We start from the raw sequence: 25183 nt of genomic DNA, 5'->3' as shown, positions 1-25183 counted from the left end.
AACCCCTCACATTCACTTCATTAAACTGTGTGCAATCAATTATTAAACTTTCAATTGAGCACATCCTTTGTCAAGCACTGGGAGATAACAAAAAAAAGGCAAAAAAAAAAGCATTCTCTGCCCTCAAGGAGCTTATAATGTAATTGGGGGAGACAATGTACAAACCAATATAAATAGGAAGGTGCTTTGATAGCCACAGAGACACAAGGCTGTCCCCCAACCCCAGCCATGAGCTTACATTCTCTTAAGATGAAATGGGTTGAGGTTAGTTTGACTATTTTAGCATCATTGAAGAATTAAAATATGATAAAAGTTAATATCAAATTGTGGGACATAATTAAATATTTGAGTCCAAATTCAGTATCCTGCATGCTCTGCCAGTATGCCAGCATCATGAATCCTTCTAATGCATGAATACATATTATACCTTATGTATTACTACCTATTACATTCAAAATGTATGTATGAAATATGTATTATTCATGTATGAATACATATTATGCCATATGTATTATTACCTATTACATTGAAATCAAAATTCTGATTATCTGTATTTTCTGATTGTATAGATTCTAGATAAGTGGGAATTTCCTGTAGCATGGTTTGGTAGTTTATTTGTTTTTTTAAAGATAATAATCATCCAAAATGGAGCCACCAATGTTTGGTTGACGGGATCCTTTTCTGCATGGACCTTTGTTTGGTTGCACAGTTTTTAAAAGTAGAAAATGCAGTTTCCATACTAACCTTGCATGTCTTTGGAAAGTGATCCTCCTGTCATTTCTCCATCTTCTCACTTTTCCCTACAACCCGTGTGATGATTCTACACACCGTTGTCCATATCTCTCTGAGTTTGGACCCAGAGCATGCTCTTCCCATTCTGAAGTTCTATTTTAATTGTAGGCATCTCTGTATGAAGACAGTATATACAGCGGGAGCCGACGCTATAGTGCCTCCAATTCCCATCCCGTAAGATGCTTCTGTGTTCCTCTGCCGGCCTGTTTGTTGTTTGCTTCCTGATACCTTGAAGCTCCTCATGCTCACCATCCCTCTCTGGGCTCTCAGATGATTGATGATGCAATCATTGAATCATTGGCCCCTAGTAGAGACCTTCAAGGCCATCACTGATCTCCTTCTGCCACTCACAATATTTAGCTGCCTTGTCCACTAGACTTTTAGTGAGAACAAAATGGAGACATTCTTGGTTTTGCGTCTTCCCTCCTTCCTGGGTCTTAGGGGATGACTTTGTTAGCTGACCAAGGTTGGATTGGTGAGCAGAGATGGGATGAGAACAAGCACAGACCTTGGAAGGCTCTTCCGATCTCCTGACCCTCTCAGTTGCCCCTGAATCTCACTCTGTTTGTCCTTGTAACTTCATTTGGAAGATTAGTGTCCCAATGCTCTGTCCGCCTGTATCTAAGGAAAGACCTTGGCTCAGGACTTGATCCTTTCTTTCCCTCAACATCCTCCTTTTACCATTAACAAAAAATAGCAGTATCTGACAGGTAGTTTTAATGAGAGGTAGTGTGGTGATGTGAAAAGAGCAGTGGAGTGAGAACTAGGAAGTCTTGAATTCATATCCCACCTCAGATACTAAATGGCAGTGTGACCCTGAGCAATTCACTTCTCAAGTCCTACAATGCCTCTGAAGTCAGTCAGTAAGCAGTTATTAATCACCCACTCTGTCCTCAATACAAAGAAAGGCAAAAACTAAACAGTCCCTATACTAACTTGCATTCCACTTAGAACGCCAGATCTTTTTCAAATGGTTTCCAAGCTCTCCTTCTTCTAGTACTTGAAAAGTGACTTTTTTGAATTCAAACCTGAGATTTTATATTTTTCTTTATTAAATTTCCTCATATTAGATTTAGCCCAGGGTCCTAAATTGTTCATGTATTTTTGGATCCTGATTGATATTCAAGGTGTTGGTTATCATTCCCAGCTTTGAGACAGGCAGATTTGAGAAGCCTGCCTGCTCATCACTTCACTCAAGTCAGTAGTAAAAGTATTAAAGCTAACAGGGCCAAGCTCAGCTCCCTGAGGCACTCCATTGGAGACCCCTTCATAGGACCAGTGATAGGATCAAACTCTTTGGAGTCTGGTTATTTAGCTGATTCCATATTTAAGTATCTCACCAGACTCCATTTCTTTTTCTTTCTCAGTTTAGAGAAATGATTGCTAAAGGAGTAGCCTGGTATCAGATATAGAACACTGGGACTTGTCAACAGGAAACCCTGAGTTTTAATCCTTCCTCTAACATTTGGTAACTGGGTGATCATAAGTAAATCACTTTCGTTTCTTCATCTATAAATTGGGAACAATATTTTTATTATCTAATTCAAAATTCTCTGAGACTCAGTCAAGAAGTGGATGAAAAGTATTCTGTAGATGCCAGGCTTTTTTTATTGTTCTTGGAAATAATTTCCTTATATTTAATGCTAGTAAAAATACGTTCGTCCCCATTGCCTTGCAAAAACAAAAAAAATAAAATAAAAATGCTGGAATTATCCCCATTTTGCAGATTGAGAAACTTAGGCAAGCAGGTTAAGTGACTTGTCCAGGCTCACACAGGTAGTGAGGTTGGATTTGAACTTGGGTCTTTCAGACTCCTAGGCCCAACACTCTAACCACTGCTGATCTTTGTTCTCTGCCAAGAAAGGGAAATCAGTGAAAGATTTGTCACAATATGAATTTAATGGAATAAAATCCAAGGGCTCTCTTTGTCCAGAAATTCATCCATTCATTCATTCATTCAGAAAGACAGCAAATGATTAAGTGCCTACTTAATCATCTAATTAGACCCTGAGCATAATAAATATTTCTTGACTGACTGTCCAGATGCTAGAGATAGAGGAATAAATAAGAGAGCCTGCCCTCATACAGGTACAGTCCATTAGCTGCATTGATTAAATCCTATATTGAATGAATGAGTCAAAATCTGAAGCCAGATCTTGGTTTTTTAGTGGGCTGAGCAAGAGAAAAATTATGTATGGGGATTGGAGTCCATATTAAAACCTATATCTAATTTGTTCCTATTTACAGGGATAGTAGAAAGTAATCATGGTAGAGAACTGATGTGGTTATACTGTTATCAGTGGAGGCTTTGGTTTAAATGGCTGTGGGTCATAGTTTCTTGTGACCACCTGATCATAAAGAATGGTGGGGGGAGTGCAGCTAGGACAATGGATAGAGAGCACCAGGAGTCAGGAGGAGTCACGAGGACCTGAGTTCAAATCCATCCTCAGTTGCCTAGCTGTGTGACCTTGGGCAAGTCACTTAATCCCATTGCTTTAAAGAAATAAAATTTAGTGGGTATGGGGGGGGGGTCCTATTCCACTTAGGGACAATTAGCTGCCTCTCTTAAGAAATTCACTCTTGCCTTCTTTAATTTAGCCTTTTTAATGTTTGGCTGTTCACTTGATTACTCTGCCCATTCCTGTCCATCCTCCTGTACCTGTTTTTTGTCTTTCCTGCTTCTCCTCCTGTCTCTGCCCTCCTGCTAACTGAATGCCCTCCTTTATTTCTCTCCCCTGGGTTCTGGGGTGCATGCGGGTAGCCCTCGGAATACAGCGGCTACTTGGGCTCCGGATCCCGGGCGTCCTCCAGAGCCAGTTCGGCTCGAGCAAGTCCAGTGGTGAGCACTTCTTTTTATTTCTCTCTAGCTCTGTTTTCTCCTGTTTTGCCTTCCATTCCCTTCTAGTGGCATATTAGAACTGGGATGAGGGTTCTGGAAATTGTCAGACTTTCATTAGAGTTTTTGATATTAGCAAAAGAGATGTCAACTTCTTTAGAACAAAGACTGGGTTTTGTTAGCATTGTTTGTGACCCCCAGGGACCACAAAGAGCCTAGGCAGTTCTGCCACCATCTAAGAAGCATGACCTTGGATAAGTAAATGAACCTCTCTCTACTTTGGGTTTTCCTTAACAGAGATAGATGGGTTCACCTATCAGCCCTAAAAATGTTGCAATTCTCCTGATTTTCACCAACGCCATCTAGTCTGCCATCAACAAATTTGATATTGCCAAAAATTTTGTGGCTTTTTCAAGAATTCATTTCTGATCCCAGTTCAAACCTAGACAGTTCTCCAATGGTGATTTCTCTTTGGGTGCCTTGACTCCATTTGCAGGCCAGTGTAATTGTTCTAAGCAAGTGGTTCTTAAAGATTCTGTAGAGTCTGTGGTATTTATTGAGACAAAGATATATCTGTTCCATTTTCGTGACTTTACATAAAAACATTTGAAGTCAAAAAAGTATTGATACTGATACCTCTACATATTTGGAAAACTTACCTCCTGGTTCCCCATTCATTTTTCTTTAAGTGTGATTTGCCAAGGGTCGTACAGCTAGTAAGTGTCTGAGGCCGGATTTGAACTCAGGACCTCCTGATGCCAAGGCTGGTGCTCTATCCACTGTGCCACCTCATTGCCCCTTGCCTCATTTTTGAATTCTGAATAATCATGAAATCTTCAATCTAGAGCTGACAGGATTTCAGAGCATTTGGTGGGACCCCCTCATTTTACAGTTGAAGATTGCCCAAGGTGACACAAGGAGCAGAGACAGGATTCAAACTCTCATCCTTTGACTTCAAAACTGAATCTCTTTCTGCTGTGACACGCTTCCTCCAACTTGGGAAGAAACAACTGTCACTTCTAAGAAAAAAAAGAAAAAAATCCTTATTGGGATTATTTCACTGACGGTTCTCTTACAGCTCACCAGGCAGCGCCAATTCAAATACAACATCCAACATTTGCTAGCTGTGTGACCCGGCAAGTCACTTCACCTCTGTTGGCTTCAGTTTCCCCAGATGTGATCATGGCAGCCCCGATTTTCCAAAATCGTTTTTTGGATCACATAAGATAATACCGTAGTACTGTTTCTAGTAGGCCTTTATAAATGTTCATGATCATTATTATTTTATTTTACAATGCAGATAAATGCTACTCTAGATCCTGTTTCTCATTTCCTGCAAGGATTCCTAAGAGCCAAGTCAATGGGTCCCAGTTCATAGCCTAAGGGCATTGTTCCAAGATCTCTTGGTAGATGGGAGACATGCTTTTGCTGCATTTCTTCCCCAGAGAGTGTTGGGCCTTAGGCATCTCTGTATGTTCTGGGGTCTCCCCAAGGGTTTCCTGCTATCTTTAGGAAGGGGAGAGAGGCCCCTTCTACTCTAGAAGTCTCATAATCTAGGAAATCTCAGTGGACCTTCTATATTTAAGTGCGTTCCCATTTAAAAGTCAGAAGAAAATGCCAGTAGTCAAATGACAAATGCATTCTATTAAGAATCTGTGTTTAAAGATCACCTGCTTATGGCCAAAATGAAAATAGATTTTGCCTGACTGACCAGGTCTAACTGGTATCAAATTGCTGGGCTTCTCAGGGAAGGGGAGGGAGATTCGAGTCAGACCGATTTGGGACTCAAGCCCTGAATGGGTACATTGGCCCCCTTCAGCCCAACTCCTCCGCCCTCGTTTATTTTTTCTCCATGTCCTAAGGCTTTGCTCCAACAAAGACCTGTGGCCTAGGCTGGAATTGGGAATGTGGGAATCAAACGGGCCAGTGGTCTATCTGTATGGGGTTTGCTGTGGTTTGCAGGTAATGGGGCTTAGGAAATAACGGAGGCTCTCAGGTCTGGTTTGGACTTTGTCCGTCCTCTGTAGCAGCATGCCATCATTTTCAGGAATATGACTTGGAGAGAGCCAAGTGACCTTTGGCCATGGGCCCCAGCTGCCCAGAGCACCCTTGGGTCTTTTGAAACACTGAGGCTGACTGTCCTCTAGGAGGTCACACTGTAATCAGGTGACTCACACTTACCCAACAATTTATGAATGAAGGATCCACCGGATGCTCACTGACAGAAAGGTGTGGTTAGGAGGCATCACTGGGGTCATGGAGCACAGAGACGGGGCTGTTAGGCAGAAATTAAAACCGTATCTTTTAAAAGACTCCACCTCTGGGCCCCAATCCTGAGCTCCCACTGGCTCTTCCTGGCAAAAAGCTGGGCAGGAATCAGGGTCCGGTTGTTGTGGAGTTCAGGAAAAGGGAAAAGGTTTGACCAAACATTGGTAGTGGGGTGGAGGAGGGCAGAGTCCTTTAATTCCCAGTACTGGTTGATGGCCCTCATCCCTGGGTCTGGGTCCCCTGGAAAAAGTGGTAATGTTAGATGTTCATATTGGACAAACTCATCTCTTATTCTTTTATTTATTTTATCTGGCAATGGGGTTAAGTGGCCTGCCCAAGGGCACGCAGCTAGGCAAACATTAAGTGTCTGAGGTCGGATATGAACTCAGGTCCTCCTGACTCCAGGGCCAGTACTCTATCGCCACCTAGCTGCCTCCTCCATCTCTTATTCCTAAAGGAAAAAAGGAAAACCCCTTACTGCTTAGGAAATACTAAAATGGATAGAAATCATTGGGATTCAGATTACAAGAATCAGGAAATGTGTCCTATACTATGCAAGTATTGGTCTCGCAGTCCAGCTCAGTGAGGGGAAGCTCAGATCCTCCCCATCGTCTCTCTCCAGGAGTTATTAGACAAACTGGGCATTTGAGTAGAAAAATGAAGTTACCAGGAGGGAGACTACATTCTTTTGAAAGAATACCATGCAGAATTGCATAGAAAGTAAACGAAAGATAATTTGAGGAAAGAGGCACTGCTGGCTGGGGATCCGTGGGATGGGAAGTGGGAGCTGAGCATCAAGAAAGATTTCTTTTTTTGAGAAGCTGGAAATCTGTGGCTGTCAGCACGTATAAGGAGAGGGTCAGGGGGACCCAAATAAGCTCTAATGGGTCAGATGCCCTTTAGCTCTGGAGGGACTCTCTGGGACCTGGAGCCTACTAGGAGGAAGGGTGACTTTCCTAAGTTCTGGGGATGCCTGGTCAATGTAGCCACTACCCCCATGACCCCATCTCTTTTCTGCAGCTGTCTTCTAACGAATTGATCACCCCCTATTCCTTCTCTCTTCCCAGCTCTGTCTGTGCCACTGCCTGGCCTGCTCTGGTGGCATTGTTCCTTGCGGGGGAGGTGCTGATGCCTGCCAGGGTCAGCTCTCCTCCTTCTTAGCCTCCTCCTTCCTGCCTGGGGATGCCAGTCATTCCTTTGGATGCTTTGTTTTCTCTGGCTCGGCCAGTATGTGACCCAGGGCTCTCGTTGGCATAAGCAAATGTGGCAGAAGTTAAAACTGTATCATTTAAAAGACTCCACCTCTGATGCCCGGTCCTGAGCTCCCACTGGCTCTTCATGGCAAAGAGCAGGGTGGGAATCAGGGTCCAGTGGTTGTGGATTTCAGGAAAAGGGAAAAGATTTGACCAAACATTGGCTCTGTCCAATGACGGTTTCTGTCCTGGCCATTGCTTCTGTAGTACTAGGCACAGTCTAACCAAATGAACCAGGTCCCCCCTTGCTGTGATTTGGGGTCAGATCCATTATAAAAGCTTAGAGCAGGTGCTTAGTAAAGCTATTATTGATTTGTTAGAAAGAACTCTGACCAGTTTGCATTTTTAAATGAAGTTTAGATGTTTGGTTCAGTTAGTTTCTCAAATAAGAATAACATCCTTGGATATTCAATAAATTTTCCCTTCAAAATTTTTAATGCAAAAATTAAATTTCCTGGGTGTCCCCCCTTTGAGAATGGCAGACCTAAGTAAAGGGAGGGGAGAGGATTGATAGAATGAAAGGGGTATTAGGAAGTTCCTCTTGGCTGATACAATGGGAGGTTGATGGAGTCATCAAACTCAAAAACATAACAGATTGATTTGTCAAAGGATTTGATGGTTGTCATTCTGGCCTTCTCAAACTTAGTCTCTCATCTCCTCCTTCCATACTTTTGCACCGTCTGTTCTCCATGCCAGGAACACTGTTCCCCTTCGTCAACTACCTCTTATTTCCCCCAACTTCCTTCAAGCCTCAGTACAAATCCTTCCTTCTGCAGATGGCCTTTCGTGTTCTTCCAGCCCTTATTGGCTTCTTTTTCCAGAATCCTTTCCCCTTTCAAAGTACCTTCCATCTACTCTGTAAGAACCAGCCTAGATGTTTCCATGTTATCTCCCCCATTGGAAAGTAGGCAGCTGAGATCGGGAAATGTTGCTTATCCTGTCCTATTGTTCCCTGTGCCTGTACTTGTGCCTGGCTGACACACACAGTAATTATTGTTGACTGACTCAACTGGACTTTCATTTGGTCTGCCAGGGAAGCCCCTCCACATCGATGCCTCAGAGCAGATATGCACCCTTTGGGGATATTTGTTGCCCACATTCCTTATGAAAGATTATAATAATTTTCACTTGTAGTTTAGTAAAAATAAAAGTGTCACTTTTTCCTATGCAAAGTCACGAGACTCCCCGAAATCTTTCCACAGATCCTTGGACCCCAGGTGAAGATTTGTTATGATCTGCCTATGGCTCACAAGGACTTGTCCAAGAGAAGGAAATACTATGCATTGTAGAGTGGGAAGAGCCCAGATTTAGGGTTGGCACCCCTGGCAGCTGAGAATAAAGGAAACTCAGTGGTGCCGTGTTCTAGATGAATAAACTACTTGGGCAACATGCCAGTGGCTACTGTATCAAGACATGAGTCATCTTTCAAATACCTTCTAATTACACAAAGGGTTAAATAGATATATTTGTGTAATAAAGATTAAAAAAAAAACAACCTAGCAAACAGTTCAAATCAAGTCTCCAATCAAAAAGCTCCATGGGTTTGGTTCTGTGGATGATTTATTGGGACAACGGATCTGGTCCTTCCTATTGGCTCCCAATTGCACCAAAGCTTATGTTAATGGAATTTCTTTTTGGGGATCAGCTCGCGTTTATTCTGAAAACAAGACTGACCTGGTGGAAGAGTTCTCTTCAAAAGAACTTGATGTATTTCCAATGGAGTTTTTGAAATAACAGCTTCACTTGGGTGAGGGATGCCTAAAAAGTGTGTGTGTGTGTGTGTGTGTGCGAGAGAGAGAGAGAGAGAGAGAGAGAGAGAGAGAGAGAGAGAGAGAGAGAGAGAAGAATAGATGGAGATTGAGAAGTAAAGGAGGAGAGAGATTGTCATCCCTTTCTTGTTGGTCATTAGGACAACCATAATAAAGGCATTTGTCCCTCCTACGATGGACATAATGGCTAGCATTTATATAATACTTTATATCCATTATCTCATTTGATGGGCAGAGATAGTACAATGGATGAAGCACTAATCCTGGAGTCAGGAGGACCTGACTTCAAATGTAGCTTTCAGACATGTAAAATGACTCTGGATGAGTCATTTTACCCTCTTTGCCTCAGTTTCCTCATTTATAAAATGAGCTGGTGAAGGAAATGGCAAACCACAGCAGTGTCTCTGCCAAGAATACCCCTAAAGAGATCAAAGAGAATCAATCACAACTCAACTATATAGAAATCTCACTGGATGTTCATAACAACCCTGGGAAGTTGATCCCTATTTCACTGTGGCAAAATACAGGCTAGTAAAATGGTCCCTTGCCCTCAAGGAGCTTATCTTCTAATGAGAGAAAACAGCCTACGATGGGGAGGGCACATTGAAGAGAGTATCTCTAAGAAGGGAAAGTTTAGGAACAAGTCAGCTGGTGATCAGACAGCTGGTGGGGAAATATATTCAAATTCAATTATTATCCACTCCCCCCAGTGGTGGGGGATCTAATTAGGGTCTAATAAGTAAACTTTGCATGTGAAATAAAGTGGTTTCCATTCTTTCATCTTTCAACAGCATTATGCACCTATATAACTGATCAAGTCTTAAAAATGAAATGGATTTATTATTTTGATAAGATGTAAAACCACATTTAATAACATTGATGTTGGCACAATCCTGGCAGGTGGACGAGTTATTCAAAAATTTCATTCACAAAATGAGTGTCATAATACTAATTAATGATTAGTATTTCTAGAACACTAAGATTTGAAAAAATGCTTTGGTGTGATTTCTTAGAAGAATTGTGGTTCTTCTGGGTTCCATTAATATTTTCATTTTCCAGATGGAGAAACTGGCAGACAGAGGTGCTATGACTTATTCAGGGTCCCACATTTAGTAAATGTCTGAAACAAAGTTTGAATTCAAATCTTCCTGAGAAGCCCCACACTTTATGCTTTAGTATAGAGCTGCTTTGGGCAAAGGAAACCCAGCTGAAGTATCTTCTCTTCCAAATGTAGATGAGCCAATTATTGCTTTAAAATATTTAATTTTTGCCTATTGAGTTCTTTCTTTTTTTCTTTTTTTTTTTGGACAGGTTGAAGAGAGGCCAGAAAAGGACTTTGCTGAGAAGGTGATTAGGTTCTATCTTGTCAGTTTTTAAATTATGGTTTTATAACTTATGATAGAAAATACCATCTATATCCAGAAAAGGAAAGGTGGGATTTAAATGAAGACCAAAGCTTATTATCTTCAATTTTTAAAAGTTGTCTTATGTATAATGTCATTTTTTCTCTCATTTTCTTCCATTTGGATCTGATTTTTCCTCTCATATGTTCAATATTGATCTATGTTTAGCCTGGTTATAAATGTAGAACCTAGGGGCAGCTAGGTGGCAGAATGGATAAAGCACCAGCCCTGGAGTCAGGAGTACCTGGGTTCAAATCCACTGTATGACCTTGGGCAAGCCACTTAACCCCATTTGCCTTGTAAAAACCTAAAATAAATGAACGAATGAATGAATAAATAAATAAATAAATGTAGAACCTAGATCATATTGCTTTGGATAGGAAAAAATTTCAAAATTCAAAACTTTGCCAAAAAAAATGATTAGTAAAAGCTACTAGTGCATGTAGTTGGAAAAATAAATAAAATATTTAAATAGAAAAATTAGATTTTAAAACTTTCAGAATTCATAGGTGAAATGATTAAGAAAAACTATATTATTTGATTTTCAGGGGACAAGAGAAGAGGCAACTGAGAATTAGATGGGGTTGTTGTGGAAGTTCTGAGTTCTAACAAGTCCCCCAGACTTCCTCCCATATTGGGCAGTATGTGGCAGGCTAACTTGGTTCTCCCCTGTGGGGTGGGGTGGCCATGGATTACTTACTGACCACCCATTGCCAAGCTGACAATTTCCTGGCTTGGAAACCACAGTAAAGGATTGGGATGTGTATATAATAATCTATGTGGATGTTGATCCAATGGAGAGTAGACAATTTGCAGTTCTGAAATCATTCTCTTAAAATATTTTAGGGATCTCGTAACATGCCCAGCTTATCAGCAGCCACCTTGGCCTCTCTAGGCGGGACCTCCTCTCGGAGGGGCAGTGGGGACACCTCCATCTCTGTGGACACCGAGGCCTCCATGAGGGAAATTAAGGTAAGAGATCATTGAATGTTTCCTGCCACGGAGAATAAAGAAAGCTTTTGGGGGGGCCTCCCATCATGCCCCATCACCTTTCTATCATTGCATTTGTACAGATCCAAATCTAGAATCAGAAAAAGACTCAGAGTGGAAGCCCCAGCAACTTGTAGTTATAAAGGAGGCATCAGGAAAATGACACTGCTGGTATTCCCTAAGTTTTGGCCCTAAACATGAAGCAGGCAGCTCAGTGACCAGGTTGAACAGAGATATGAATTGTCTCATTATTTTGTATTCAGCACCTACTGGGGGCTAATCAATCACTGCAGCTACAAAGATGAAAACAAGCCCCTGCCTTCAGGGAGCTTATGGTCAGTCCAGTGGCATGAACAGTGTTAAGTGCCTATCAGACACTGGAGACGCCAAAACCAAAGAGTCCTTGGTCTCAAGGAACTTACAGTCAAATGACCTTCAGGTTGTTATTAAGCCCCTACTGAGTATCAAATATTGGGGCTACCAAAAGCCCACAGTCCTTGCCTTCCAGGAGCTTATTCAACCCATCTATCAACATTTATCATAATGACCGAGGGAAGACTTGGACAAGAGGAGGGGGATGGGGTAGGTGGAACAAGAGGTAACAAAATAAAACTGATCCTGTTTGAGGGGCCCCCTCCCAGGAGCCCCAGGCTAGAAGGTTGAAGCTTCTTGTGGGAAGAAGAGCTGATGGATCATTCTGCTATAATTTATTAAGGGGTCATTAAGAAGCATTTTAGTACAGGCTAAATCAAAAGGGTAGAATTCTTCTGTCTTAAGAATGTTATTTTAAGATTACTTTAGGAAAATAACTTTGCCTTCATTCCAATGTTATTTGTTCCCATGAGGCACCATTTTCCAAGGATTAGAGCTAGAGGGAATCTAAGCAGTGGCCAGGTCCCGATTCTCTCATTTTGTAAAAGATGGAGACCGGGAGATAGAATGACCTGCCCAAAGTCATGTGAGAATTGGGATCTGAACCCAGACCCTTGACCCCAGATATCCATCATTGCCTTTGTGCCAATCAATAATGTAAGAGAACTTCATGTTTTCCAAAAATCCCAAAAACAACAATGCAGAAGGTACATCCTCACGTCTGTGTGAACAACATCATTTTAATTATTTATTTAAGTTCTGCCCTTTGGGAAACTAGCAGCTGCAATTCATCCCTGTGCAGGAAGCACCTGAACCCAGAAGCCTTTCAGCCCAGAGTTTTGTGGGTGGCCCTTGTCAATCTGTTCTTCTGACATCCTTTCCTGTTCTTGCCATTTTCCTCAGGAGATCAATGAGTTAAAGGACCAGATTCAGGACGTAGAAGGCAAATACATGCAGGGCCTGAAAGAAATGAAGGTATCCATTGGCTGCGTGGCGGCCACATGTGGGATGGATGACATTAACCTGGCCTAACTTTGTCAGAATTAAAACTGAATCTACTCACTCTTTACCAAAACCATGTTGGGAATTTTTCTTAAAAACTTCCTTTAGAGAGGCGGGAAGGTCACCCCGTTGGATTTCCCATTAATGGATAATCTTCCCAAATAGAATGTGCGTGTACACTCACATCCAAATGATTTGATAGAAACAGTCACTAACATGTGTTCACTGGTGCATGAAGAGATGTTCTTGCTTTTCTGCATGTTTGGCAGATCTCTTCCTTGACCTCACATTTTCATTATTTTTATATATCAGGATCATATGCCCAATTTTAGTTACTCGTATGATGAGCAAGGGGTTTTGGCTGGAAGATGAGTATTGGGTTAGGGTTCCAGCAGGCCAGAGGGGATCTACTGGGGGCTTTTTACACTATAACCCAACTGGATTGAGGGTTCTCAATTAAGGGGAGCATTTTGGGCAGAACCAAATGTTTTCAATGGGCCTAAGCCAAGACTCTCATCATTTCTTTGGTTCACATTGGCCTCTCAAACTCCTCAAAAGTCTCCTCCTAGTGTTTTAATCAGGTTGGTGATGTTCTGCTCACTAACATGTCATCCCTGGAACAGCCCCCAGAATTTGTGGTCCACTGAATTTGTCCAAGGGCATTTCAGTATTTCCCTGTAAAATGAGATGATTTTTTATGAGTGAGGCTGTTGATGAGGTCTTATTCACCTGAGCCAGACTCTCTTTCCCTCAGCCTTGCTAGCTGTGGCTTAACCTGAGGAAAGGACAAAGCATATGATTTTCAGTAATTCAGTGAATTTAGCCAAGAGAAGTCACTGTGCAGATTTTCTAGGGTCAGAGCCTTTAAAATGGACCCATTAAGTAAGCATCTCAGCCCCTAGCCCTCGGATATGCGGAGTTTATGAGGTCATTTGGAAAGCTATATTAGATACAGATTATGGCATGATTCAATTTTGGTTCAGCTTCTTCTTTATTTTTTTAACTGCATTAACTTGGGATGTCTGTGACCAAGCAATAGCTTGTAAGTGATTGGATCATAGGTTGAGACCAAAAAAGGATCTGAGAAGCCACCGAATCCCTTCCTGTCATTTTATGTAGATGAGAGACATGAGCCAGGAAGTATCTGAGACAGATTTGAACTCAGGTCTTCTTGCATTACCTATCTGCAGTGCCTCCTCTGCTTCTCAAGTCTCTTCCCCTCTAACCCTTTTCTCAGAAGAGAACACTGGGAAGGTAGCAGTAATCAGTAAGGCAGGGGAGAGAGGTGACTTAATTGAGTAAATGACATATAGCCAGCCTTATTACTTGGATCCCACCTCAAATATAACCCAAGGATAACAACCTCAAAGATTAGACACCAAGGAGTAGACTTATTAGTCTCTTTATGGACCTCATTCTTAACCCAGGGATTATCCTGATCAGTGGTCATTCTAGACCCTTCGCCCCCAATTTCTGTTTTGAGAGTTAAATGGTACCAGCTCTGTGCTGGAAGGCTCACTCCTTTACTTGTGCCAACCATGCTCAGAATATTCCCATGAGAGGGAAGGAAGGTGGTAATTCTGATCAGAATTCTCATCCGCTAAATTAAATTAAGTGCCCATTCCAGGCCAGGTACTAGGGTTGAGATGATGCTTAGAGTGATGGGCTTTTGTGGAGAACTGTAGAATTTGCAAAATGTCTTTGATACATCATCTCATTTGGTCCTCACAATGTGAGCTGTTTTTATCCCTATGTTACAGATGCGTTAACTGAGACTCAGAAAAGTGAAGTGATTTATCCCAAGCCACACAGCTAATAATTTTCAGAGCTAGGACTGAAACCAGTTTGTTGTTCCTGCTTTGGCTTTAGTACTCTCTGTAATCCAACTCACCCCTTCCAAAAGCCAGATGAAGAATAGCTCCTTGCCTGCCCACCACGATTCCTCACATGTCCTCCCTGCTAGGAGCTGAGTGGTCCTCTTAACTGAAGGATTTTGCCTCTTCACCTCTGTGTCCAGAGAACAAAGAACACATGTGGGACTGGCCCCAAATGCTCCCCATAAATTATGATGACTCAAAACTGATCAGTCATTTAAAATAAATGTTCATGACACAGGGGGCTGGAGTGCTAGCTGGATGTAAGGATCTTCCTATGGGATCATTTTAGTGAAAACATTTTACAAATTGGTAGATGTCTTAGTTCCTACTGAGTGGTGCCTAAGGATCTTGGAATCGTAGATTTAGAGCTAGAAGAGACCTGTGAGGCCTTCTCATTGTCCCAGCTACTTTATCTGACAATAAGGGAAACTGAGACTCAGAGGTCAGATGACTTGCTCCGACATCCCCCAGAGAAGAAGTGGCATAGTTGGAGCCATGTGCTCCGACGCCCCAAGGTTCATGGGGATAAAACAGCTCACATTGTGAGGACCAAATGAGATGATGTATCAAAGACATTTTGCAAATTCTGCAGTTCCCCATAAAAGCCCATCACTCTGAGGATCATCTCAACCCTTATTTAGTCCTTTCTTACTTGGAGGGTATGTCTTAGAAACTTACTGTGTCTTGGAAACATAATAAAGTTGATCTAATTCCAACAGTGGGCATCTTTAGGTGTTAAATCAGCAAAATTATCTATCTAGATATACATATGGTGGGATCCCTTTGTTTTCCAAGCTGACATAGCTGCCAAGGGTCCACAAGCCCTTTCCATTTTGTAGCAGTCCACCATCTAGAATGTGTAAACTGTTTTCATCTCCAGATACTGGGTTATAAACAACGAAATCTCTTATTGTTAGGATGTTGGTCCAGGTACAGCACATTGAAAAGCAGGAAACTACAAGCTCCACATCACTATTTGTGGGTCTGAATGTGAGACTCAATTAAGATGGTTGCCATTTAAAGCTATTTTTCCTCCCTGGGCATGTTTAATTTTTTGTTGAACAATGATTGCGTCATTACATTTTTAATTTATGGGCTTTTTTCAGTTACCAGATGAAAACTCTAACAAACTGTTCCCTCCCTCCTCTTTCCCCCAAAGATTAACTTCCCAAGAAATCTCCACTTAATGACTTGGTCTTTTAGTTTAATCTTGCACTCTGGTTTTCTAATTATGGTGTGGTTTCCACAGGACTCACTAGCTGAAGTCGAGGAGAAATACAAGAAGGCCATGGTCTCTAATGCTCAGTTAGACAATGAAAAGACAAACTTCATGTACCAGGTCGACACTCTCAAGGATGCATTATTAGAATTGGAAGAACAATTGGCTGAATCTCGAAGACAATATGAAGAAAAAAACAAAGTAAGTAAGACACCATCTTCCACAGCTGAACTATTTGACCCCAGTGAACTCTTGGAAAAAAAGAAAAGGGAGAAGGAGAATGGGATCAACTTAGAGAGAGATTTAGAGTCCATGGCCCTTCCCCTTCTCTTTGCCCCCAACCCAATCTAACTGAACACAAAGATGTCTGGGAAATGTTTTCATTGGCACTTAAACTCAAATCAGATTCCTCCACAAGAAAATTACAGAATCTTTTTGTAATCATGAAATTGTTTTTCAAAGGTGAATTCCTTCCGTTTCCTTTATCATATTGTTACAAAAGAATGTTCTTATTTTGTAAAGTACAAACTTTAGCGGGAAGAGATTCCTTAAGAGCAACCTTTTCAAACCTTGGACCCTTTACACATTGGAGGGGGGGGTGCTCCTTGCTGGACATGGGGGTGAAGTCCCAGAGGTGTGCAGCTGGCTGAGAGATGAGAGGTGTCTGAGCTGAGCCTTCCTGAAGGGGAGTTTGTGGTTCATGGTCTTGCCCTTCGATCAGAGGGGGCATGCCAAGGCTGATGAGATTCTACAGGATGATGAGGTTTTCCCAATAAAGAGCTCCCTGAGAACTAGGGTTGGAGTCTGGTGTAGGGTAGCTAGCTGTGACATGAGGAGGTCATATCTCATATGAGAAGTTCCAGGAAGATAAAGCAATAAGGGGCATGCTTTTTGAAGCCTAGGAAGTCAGAGACAAGGTTGGAGAGGTGGGGAGGAAGGAAGTCAGGCCACTGTGGTCCCTTTGCAAAATGACCAGTGCTGAGACTAAGGAGAGAAAGGAAATGAAATGGTTCCTGTCCTCAGGGAACTTGCATAAGCAGCTTGTATCAGTAAAATAATGTGCAAAAAAAAACTGTAATAGAGGGGAGAGGAAGAACCAGTCTCTCAGGATGGAGGCCGGTGTCTTAATAGCAGTCAGGGTATGAATCTGGTGGTACAGGTGGACAGAGCAAAACTCAGAGATAGAAGTGGCGATAGAACACAGTTGAGAGAGTCCAGAGGAAGGGGCAGGAGCAGGACCAGAGAAGGTGGCCAAGGGGGGGGCCGGTCTGTGGGAGAGGACCAGGAGTCACTGAGGGCTGGAAGGGAGATGGAGTGATCTGATATGAGCAGAGGGGAGATGTGGGCTGGAGGAGAGGAAACAGGTGAGGTGAGAAAAGTTGGTATTGCCACATTAAATTTAATATGGATTCAACTTGAGATTCTGTTGGTATCCCCATGAGGAAAGTCCCTCCATCAGTACAGGTTGTCACTGGCTCTGCAGCTTAAAGTCTTGGTGCTGAGGGGCTCTGAGCATTATCATTTGGGGGAGCACTTTGAAGTTCCCAAAGTGCTTTCACTAGGGATGTCTTCTCAGAGATGAGTCCCAGGGACAGGACACCCATGGTTAACCTATGTCTTTAAAAAAAAACTAGGCTGAATGTAATACTTCTGTTTTTCTGTTGTTTGGTACCTGGAAAGGTCCATGTTTGTGTTTTGTAATTTTAAAAGTAGAAATTAAGCCACAAAATGAACTACCACATGTGAGGGAGGGAGACAGAAACAGAGAGAGACTGAGACTGAGATGAAAAGAGGGGCAGCTAAGGTGGCACAGTGGATAGAGCACCAGCCCTGGAGTCAGGAGGACCTGAGTTCAAATCTGACCTCAGACACTTAACAATTGCCTACCTGTGTGACCTTGGGCAAGTCACTTAACCCCACTGCTTTGCAAAAGCCAAAAAAAAGAGAGAGAGAGAGAAGAAAAAAGAAAAAAGGAGAGAGGTGGAAGGGGGCAAAGAAAAGAGAGGCAGAGAGAGATAGAGAAGAGATTTCTGACTAGTTCAGAGCCAGCAACCCTCACTTTCTGAGCATGGCCTGTCCATGGAAGGCAGCCAGCCCTTGGCAGGACACTGCAGGGTGGCCCACCTGACCAGCTGAAGAGGCCTAAACTGAGGCTGCCACTTTCTGGAAATGCCATGAATTTGGGTCCAGGATGGAGCAATAGAAATTATCCAATAATTCAATTTACAAAAATGTTAATAGCAACAATAAAAATAACATTAATAATAAAAACAAATATTTAGCATTTAGGTGTCACATTAAAACTTGAAAGTGTTTCAGATTCATTATCTCATCTCATAAGACTTCTGTTAAGTGGGTGCTGTTATTGTTCCCATTTTACAGATGAGGAAACTGAGGCTGAGATAAGTCCAGTGACTTGCCCAGTCACAGAGCTATGGGCTCCAATCCAATGCTCTATTCACTCCAGCCCCAACATGCCCATGATCAATGATCCTGGTAGGAATTACAATAGAAGGACTAATAGTTGAGTCCAAAGGTCCTTCCTTTCCCTCACTTCCCTTGAGCCCCAATGTCAAAGTTCTTCTAAAGACTGGGCAACATGGGAGACCCTGGTACAGAACCACCCAGGATAGTGTGCCCTCATCAGAGAGAGCACTGTGCTCTATGGGCGAGGCAAAATGGAAGCAGCCCAAAGGAAACATGAGATATATAAGTTTAGAGACCCCTCCCCAAGTGTTCACCTGGACTATTTGTGCCTCAGCTGTGGTAGAGCATCCGAGCTAGTCTTGGTCTGATCAGCTACAGGCGGACACACTGTCATTTGTCTCTAAAATAGTGATGTTCTTTTCATCTTTGATGACGAAGGACAAAACAGTCCTGGACCCTTACTCGGGCAGCCTGGTGATGTCAGTGAATCCCTTCTCAGAGTCTTATTTTTAAATACATAAAACCATAAAAGAATGACAATAATTAATAAAATAATTATTACAGAGGAAATCAATGCTATTGAAATCCAGCTCCCCAAATAGTTTTTAAAATACATTCATGGAGCCCAGATCAAGAGCCCCCACTTTGGGCTGAATTTTTGTCAACATGACCCCTTGGGGTTCACTAGCCAACATGTTTTAAGCACCTACTCTGGCCAAGCCTTGGGGTCCCCCAAGAGCAAAGCAATAATAACAACCCCCCCCCCCCCCCAGAACAAGCCCTGCTTCAGGGAGTTCACTTTTCTCTTCTTCACGTTTGTCCTTTACAGGAATTTGAAAGGCAGAAACATGCCCACAGTGTGCTACAATTTCAATTCGCAGAAGCAAAAGAAGCCTTAAAACAAAGAGAAGAGATGCTCGTGGTAAGTGGCTTGGTGTGTCCCCTTTCTGATTATCCCGAAAGGGCCAAGAATAGCAATGATACCAAAGGTTTGGGTCTTTGGGGGAGAAAGGAAGAGTTTGGACTCATTCCAAGCCCTCACTCCATGGGCGGTTGTTTTTAAATCAGGTCTTAGTGTTATTTTCAATAATTGTTCATTATTAATATTTTTTTTTAATTTTGGTTTTACATTGCTCGGATTTTTCCATTTCTCAAGACACCAGGTTTTTTAACTGATAAATATTCCCAAGTTTCTTAATGGTTATAATGAAAGAATTAACCTGTGCCTGTGGTTCGAGCAGCTGCTGCATCCTTGAGTCTCCTTTCAGCTCTGGGGAATAGGAAGATGGGGAGAGAGATGGGGGGATGTGCCCACCCACCTGGCCTGACAGAGCAGGCACTATACAAAGTCTTGTTGAATTGGACAACCCTACCCTGGATTTTTAGAAGTGGGGGAGTCTCCCTCCCTGCCCAGTTGGTACCACCCCCATTTCTACATGGGCCTCCGCAAGCAACCTGGGGGTCTGCCATTCCTGTGGGCTCACCCTCCTGATGGCCAATTTAGTGCAGTCACCTTCTTGGCTCAGCCCATTGCAGCTCAGAACTCACTTAGTCAAGGAATTTCCCAGCCTCAGCCTCAGTGGAGAAATCAGATTCTACTGTAGGACCCTCTCCCTGGCTGGTGGAAGAACCCAGTGTTCCCCCAATGCCATGGCATCTGGAGGAACATTGTCTCTCCTGCTCCCCTTGGTCCCCTGGGCAGGATCGCCCACCGGGGTCCCTGATCTTTTCTGCCTGTTTAACCCTATATCTGCTTTCTGTCTTCTCTGTTCCTGTCCTTCAGGAAATCCGCCAACTGCAGCAGAAGCAGGAGAGCTATAGCAGGGAGGTTTCTGATCTTCAGGAAACAATAGAATGGAAAGACAAAAAGATAGGGGTAGGAACCACTCGCATCTCTGTGGATGTGTCTGAGCAACCTGCCTGCTTAACAACCTTGTAAAAAAAAATGGACCTTCTTTTCAAGGCAGCATGCAGAGGCCCACACCTTGAGTGCATGCTCCTCAATGATCAGGGTTCTGTGCATGAAGGAACTACCCAGGATTCACCTTGAATTCAAAATTTAGGAAAAATTGAGTAAAACTTCAAAGGTGTGAAGATTGATTGACTTAGTATGGTGGAAAGAGCATGGGATGCTTGGCCAGAGGGTCTTGGTTTAAATCTGCTTCCTTCATTGGACCTCATTTTCCTTCTCTGTGAAACGAAGGTGCCAGACTAGATGGCCACTCTACAGTCCCTTCCAGGATCTTTAAACACTGTGCTGTGACCCCCATGTCCACCCCCATGTGGTTATCATATAAAAGACAGGCTCTAGAGTTGACTTGGAGTAAGCTCTGTCCCCATAGAGCTTGAGTGGGAGGGAGCTCACCATCACTGGAAGCATCCAAGCCTGACTATTTGTTGGGTGTGTAGATCAGAAGCTGTTTTTTCAGTTATGAGTTGGATTAATTCGCTTCTGGGGGTTCCTTCCCTCATTTTAATCCTTAGATTCTCTTCTCCACAATATTTCCTTTACTTTCCATCTTATCAGCTGATAATAGCAGCAATAACAATGATAATAATAGTTAACCCTTAAAGCTATTTATTTATAGCCCTTAATTTAAATAAATTTCATAGCTACTAAATTAATAGCACTTTAAGATTTGTGACACATTTTGCTTGTTTTCTCATTTGATCAAATGTTCATAAGCACAAGGAAAAGAGACATGGGGACAAAGTCCTGCAGGCCCCTACCATCTTCCCCTTCAAAAGCTCATGCTGAGGAGGAAGGTGGTGCTACCTGGAGACTACAGGAGGGTCTCCGAGGCTCATCAAGGCCATTGATCCACTATACCAATTTTACAATTTAGAGAGATGGAGGGATTTAAACAGAGTCCCAAGCCCTGGCAAAAACCAAGCCTCCCCTGGCTTTGGAGCCCAGTGCTCTTTCCCCTTGCTGCCAGACAAGTCTGGGTGAATGTGGTGACCTCTTAATAAGTTCTCATTACTTGGTCATTATTTGATAAATGTGGCCATGTGACTGACCTTCCCTTATATGTTTAGTAACTCATTCAATCAGTTGTGCTTTGGGTTCCATGGTATGATAGAGATAGAGCTGGACTCAGACCCAGCTCAAATCCTGGGTTCAGATCTTACCTCTGACACAGACTAGTTGGGTGACCTGGGATAAGTCACCTCACCCTTCACTGCCCCCCAACTCATTAAGACAGGAAGGTACTAAACAGGTGCTGACCTGTGTCATAGAAGGAACTCCCTAACCTGGGCTCCCAGAAGTGAAGCCATCACAGGTCAAATCCAAATCAAAACCAATACTCATAATCATAATATACCAGATACGCACCTATAGGGTATGCTCAGAATTATAGACCAGCTGTCCCAAAGTTCCTTATATAGTTAGTTACATGCTTTAATAGCATCAAGCTCAACTAAGACTTTTGGGCTATGGGTGGATTGAGAGATCATGGATAGCTGGGTAAATAGATGGTGATAATATCTGTGCATATAAACATATTTCCATATAGAAATAGGTAGGTGGATGATACTTTGATAGGTAAAAAGAGGTCATGGGTGGCCTGGTAGAGAGATAGGACATAATGTCTTGTCCGTATTTGTAACCATAGACAATGGTTATGTGAGTAGACATACGCTATATATGCAAAGACAGGTAGCTAAATAGATGATAGATCAACAGATAAAGAGAAATGAAAGATAACTAGACAAAGCAGATAGGGAAAGAGATAGAGAAATAATGTGTCTGTGATCATAGAGATAGCATCCTATATGATGCTCCAGAGAGGCTTCCCACATCAACACTGAGCCTAAAGCCATGAATCTTCTAGAAGAATAATTTCCAAGTGCATCCATCAGGGGCAGAGAACCCTCCTTTGGCACTGATCTCTTTGGCAGCCTGGAGAAACCATCTCAGAATCATGTTTTTAAATACAGAAAATGTGTAGGATTACAAAAGAAGCCAAATATATTGAAATCTAGCTTTCAAACATCCTTTGTTTTTTAAGTTTCCACATCCCAGGGGGAGAGTCCCCACCAATAGCTGTCCTTCTCTGTTATTGACTATGTGGCCAGGTTTGTGGCTTCCATAATCTCTCATCCCCATAACTATGGAGAAAGCCATAGTATTTCTGCAAGCTGGCCAGTGTTAGGGATAGGGAATGGGTGATTTCACTGGTACAGGGAACTTTCAGGTGAAGAGACTTCCTCTATCAATGCAGATTGTCACCTTCTCTACAATGCTGTATGTAGTCCTAGAGAACAACTTAGAACCCAAAGGTGAAGTGGCCTGCCCAGGATGTGTCAGAGGCTGGATATGAACCCAGGTCTTCCTGACCTTAAGGCTAGTTCACTTATCCACTACACCCATCTGCACCCCCCCAGCCCAAAGTAAAGATTATAGAGATGCATCTTCTCTTGCCCATGTCCCTGAGGAATATCATCACCACTCTAGTAATGTAGGCATCTTCACATTCTCTAGTACTCCTCTGCCTTGTCTTCCCTTACCTTACCCAGCTTCTGTCTAGTACCGCAATACTTAAGACTTTCTTGGTCCCTGAACTCACTTCTCCTCTTCCTAATGTTTCTAAAAGTGTCTCTGCTTGTCTATCTTCTTCTTGTGTCTCTGCCTTCTCTCCGGGTGCCCCCACAACCTCTTCAGGCGTTAGAGAGGCAGAAAGAATACTTTGATTCCATACGGAGTGAACGAGATGAGCTTCGGGCTGAAGCAATCCTGCTGAAGGAGGAACTGAAGGTATGGTGCCCAGCTATGTCAGCATCTGCCTGGTAGATAGACACCCTCTGCCCGGTGGATGCACACCCTCTGGAGACTCGTGAAGGTCCTTCTCAGTGACTTCTTTCCATTCTTTGAGGCAGGCTGGTTCTTGAGGTCAGCTAAGACAGATAAAGGCATGGGCATTTCCAACCTCCAAGCCTTTACTCGCACTCTGCCTAATGCTTAGAATTGCTTTCTCCACTTCTTTCTCCTATGGATTTCCAACTTCTCTTTTGGAGCCTAATATGTATACATTGGTCATTAATCATTGTTTTTAATCAGTTGTTATAATGGAATAGGAAGGATTGTCTATTCAAACAAACTTAATGCCTAGAATCCACATTTGTGGAGTGGATGAAAGTACCTAGTTGTTTCATGTAAGCAGAAGCCTCAGATCAAAGGAACTTCCAGGATGGGGTTGGGTGAGCTTGCCCAACCAGGCTAAAACCAATCATATAAAATGAATGAGGCTATAAATAAACCTGTCATTATAAATTTATAACTGACATACTGGTCAAATATGGTATTGCATCCCGGATCAACTAGACATTGTAAATCCTCCAGCAAATGGCAGCATTAGGTTGCTTAGGGATTGGAATTTTGCCTGTCAAGTTGGGGAATTTTCCCAGCATAAGCAAAAGTTCTTGTGATAAAAATAGAGGAATGGGTTTGTGAAAATAGTGGTAAGATTCTAGTGTTGGAAAGAGGTAGCTGATCTGAAAATGACTGAGAGTCTTCCCCCCAGGAGGCATGTAAGACCTTGCTTGTCTAAAGAAATGCCATGATGTTAAATTCTTTCTGTTAGGAGTTGAAGACTGGGACTGGTTTGTTTGGGTTTTTAAATACAACTACTTCCCAATAAGGGTGAATATTGAATCCCCTGAAATGATCTCCTGTCTTCAAATTTGTACCTTTTAGACTTAAAAGTATTTGTAAGATGTGGTCATTTGTTCCAGTCCAATAGAAACATGCAGGAAAAATTCAAATACTATTTCAGGAGATTTATTATTTTCATTTAATGAGATCTTTGCAATAATGCATTTTATAATAGATGGTAATGGGGAAGTAAATTCACTTTCTATCAGAATTCTTGGTAGCAAAATTTACTACAACATAATAATTTGGAGTAGCTAGGTGGTGCAGTGGATAGAGCCTCAGCCCTGGAGTCAGGAGGACCTGAGTTCAAATCCATCCTCAGACACTTCATGATTACCTAGCTGTGTGACCTTGGGCTAGTCACTTTAACCCTACTGCCTTATAAAAATTAAAAATAAAAAACAAAAAACCCACAATTAATTCCATATGTGGATGGATATCTTATAATCAGTAATGATTACACCTGGATTGAAGGATTAAAGTTAAATGGAATGCATCCAATTGGCAGATACATACAAAGGGGCCACATTCTAGAACAGTTTGCAAATGCTAATAGAATTTTTGTTTTTTGCATTTTAAGATTTCTTTTACTACATCTGACCCCTTCATATGAACAGGCTGTTTAGAGAGAGCACCATCTTCATAATTTTTTTTAGAATAGACTGAGTCATATTACTTAGCAAATATTACAGTGGTCTGTCTTGTCAACAGAAACATGGAATAATCCTGAATTCTGAAATCACCACCAATGGAGAGCCTCTGGACAATCTAAGTCACATGAGCCACCTGGGATCTTCCAAGATGTCACAAGAGGAAACCAATGCCCTCAAGTCATCCAGTGATGGGACACTTGGTAAGAACTTGCTGCCTCCTGGGCCCTTTCCTCTTTCTAGTCCTCATTTATTCACATTCTGTGCTTGATTGGAATTAAAGCCATCCATCATCACTTGGTCAGTTCACTAATCACACTGCATGCTAGTGTGTTCTGTCACTTCCTATGCATTCTGCTGCTAAATGATTCTCTTGATTTCCCACATATCTTGTCATTTAACTTTTTTCACTTTTTTCATGGATGGCCTAGGTGGATATTTCCCTTGTTCCTCAGCCCAGTCAAACAAGACTGGGAAGCCAGGGAGCAAAGCTCCCAGATAAAAGGACAGTTGGATATAGACATCTCTAACATCAAAGTTTTCTTTAACTAACTTATCTCTAGTTCATGGAGGAAGAACAGTCTAATGAGGACGGAGACATAGGGCAACATTCTTGATCAGATTTTCTCATCTAAAATGCTAATTAGAGTAGAATGTATTGTGACAGTC

At 42.3% G+C, this 25183-nt stretch overlaps 1 protein-coding gene and 1 long non-coding RNA gene across 28 annotated transcripts in view; one reads left to right on the top strand and one right to left on the bottom strand.

Moving 5' to 3' along the window:
- The window catches only part of LRRFIP1 (LRR binding FLII interacting protein 1), a 193045-nt gene that overhangs the window by 148258 nt on the left and 19604 nt on the right, over window positions 1–25183 (top strand). For 9 of the 24 annotated variants that reach the window (XM_074189783.1, XM_074189784.1, XM_074189768.1 and 6 more), the window contains 10 exons: window positions 901–966; window positions 3554–3631; window positions 10230–10265; window positions 11168–11293; window positions 12587–12658; window positions 15812–15982; window positions 19038–19130; window positions 19992–20084; window positions 22875–22967; window positions 24576–24717. In XM_074189783.1, the coding sequence (XP_074045884.1) occupies window positions 901–966; window positions 3554–3631; window positions 10230–10265; window positions 11168–11293; window positions 12587–12658; window positions 15812–15982; window positions 19038–19130; window positions 19992–20084; window positions 22875–22967; window positions 24576–24717 (970 nt within the window). The remainder of the gene's footprint in view (window positions 1–900; window positions 967–3553; window positions 3632–10229; window positions 10266–11167; window positions 11294–12586; window positions 12659–15811; window positions 15983–19037; window positions 19131–19991; window positions 20085–22874; window positions 22968–24575; window positions 24718–25183) is intronic. The other 15 variants (XM_074189779.1, XM_074189778.1, XM_074189777.1 and 12 more) reach the window with 5 other exon arrangements.
- LOC141489105 (uncharacterized) overlaps window positions 12404–25183 on the bottom strand; it is a 34178-nt gene continuing 21398 nt past the window's right edge. Inside the window, exons 2-5 of one of the 4 annotated variants that reach the window (XR_012468895.1) lie at window positions 18523–18710; window positions 14577–14692; window positions 13415–13460; window positions 12404–12643 (exon numbers count right to left, since the gene is read on the bottom strand). This is a non-coding gene — a long non-coding RNA (uncharacterized LOC141489105). The remainder of the gene's footprint in view (window positions 12644–13414; window positions 13461–14576; window positions 14693–18522; window positions 18711–25183) is intronic. The other 3 variants (XR_012468897.1, XR_012468898.1, XR_012468896.1) reach the window with 3 other exon arrangements.

This window comes from Macrotis lagotis, chromosome 5 (assembly GCF_037893015.1).
Source record: "Macrotis lagotis isolate mMagLag1 chromosome 5, bilby.v1.9.chrom.fasta, whole genome shotgun sequence".
In the NCBI taxonomy this organism is placed as follows: Eukaryota; Metazoa; Chordata; class Mammalia; order Peramelemorphia; family Peramelidae; genus Macrotis; species Macrotis lagotis.
Note: the sequence above shows the minus strand (reverse complement) of the source record. Positions and strands in the feature narration are given on the sequence as shown.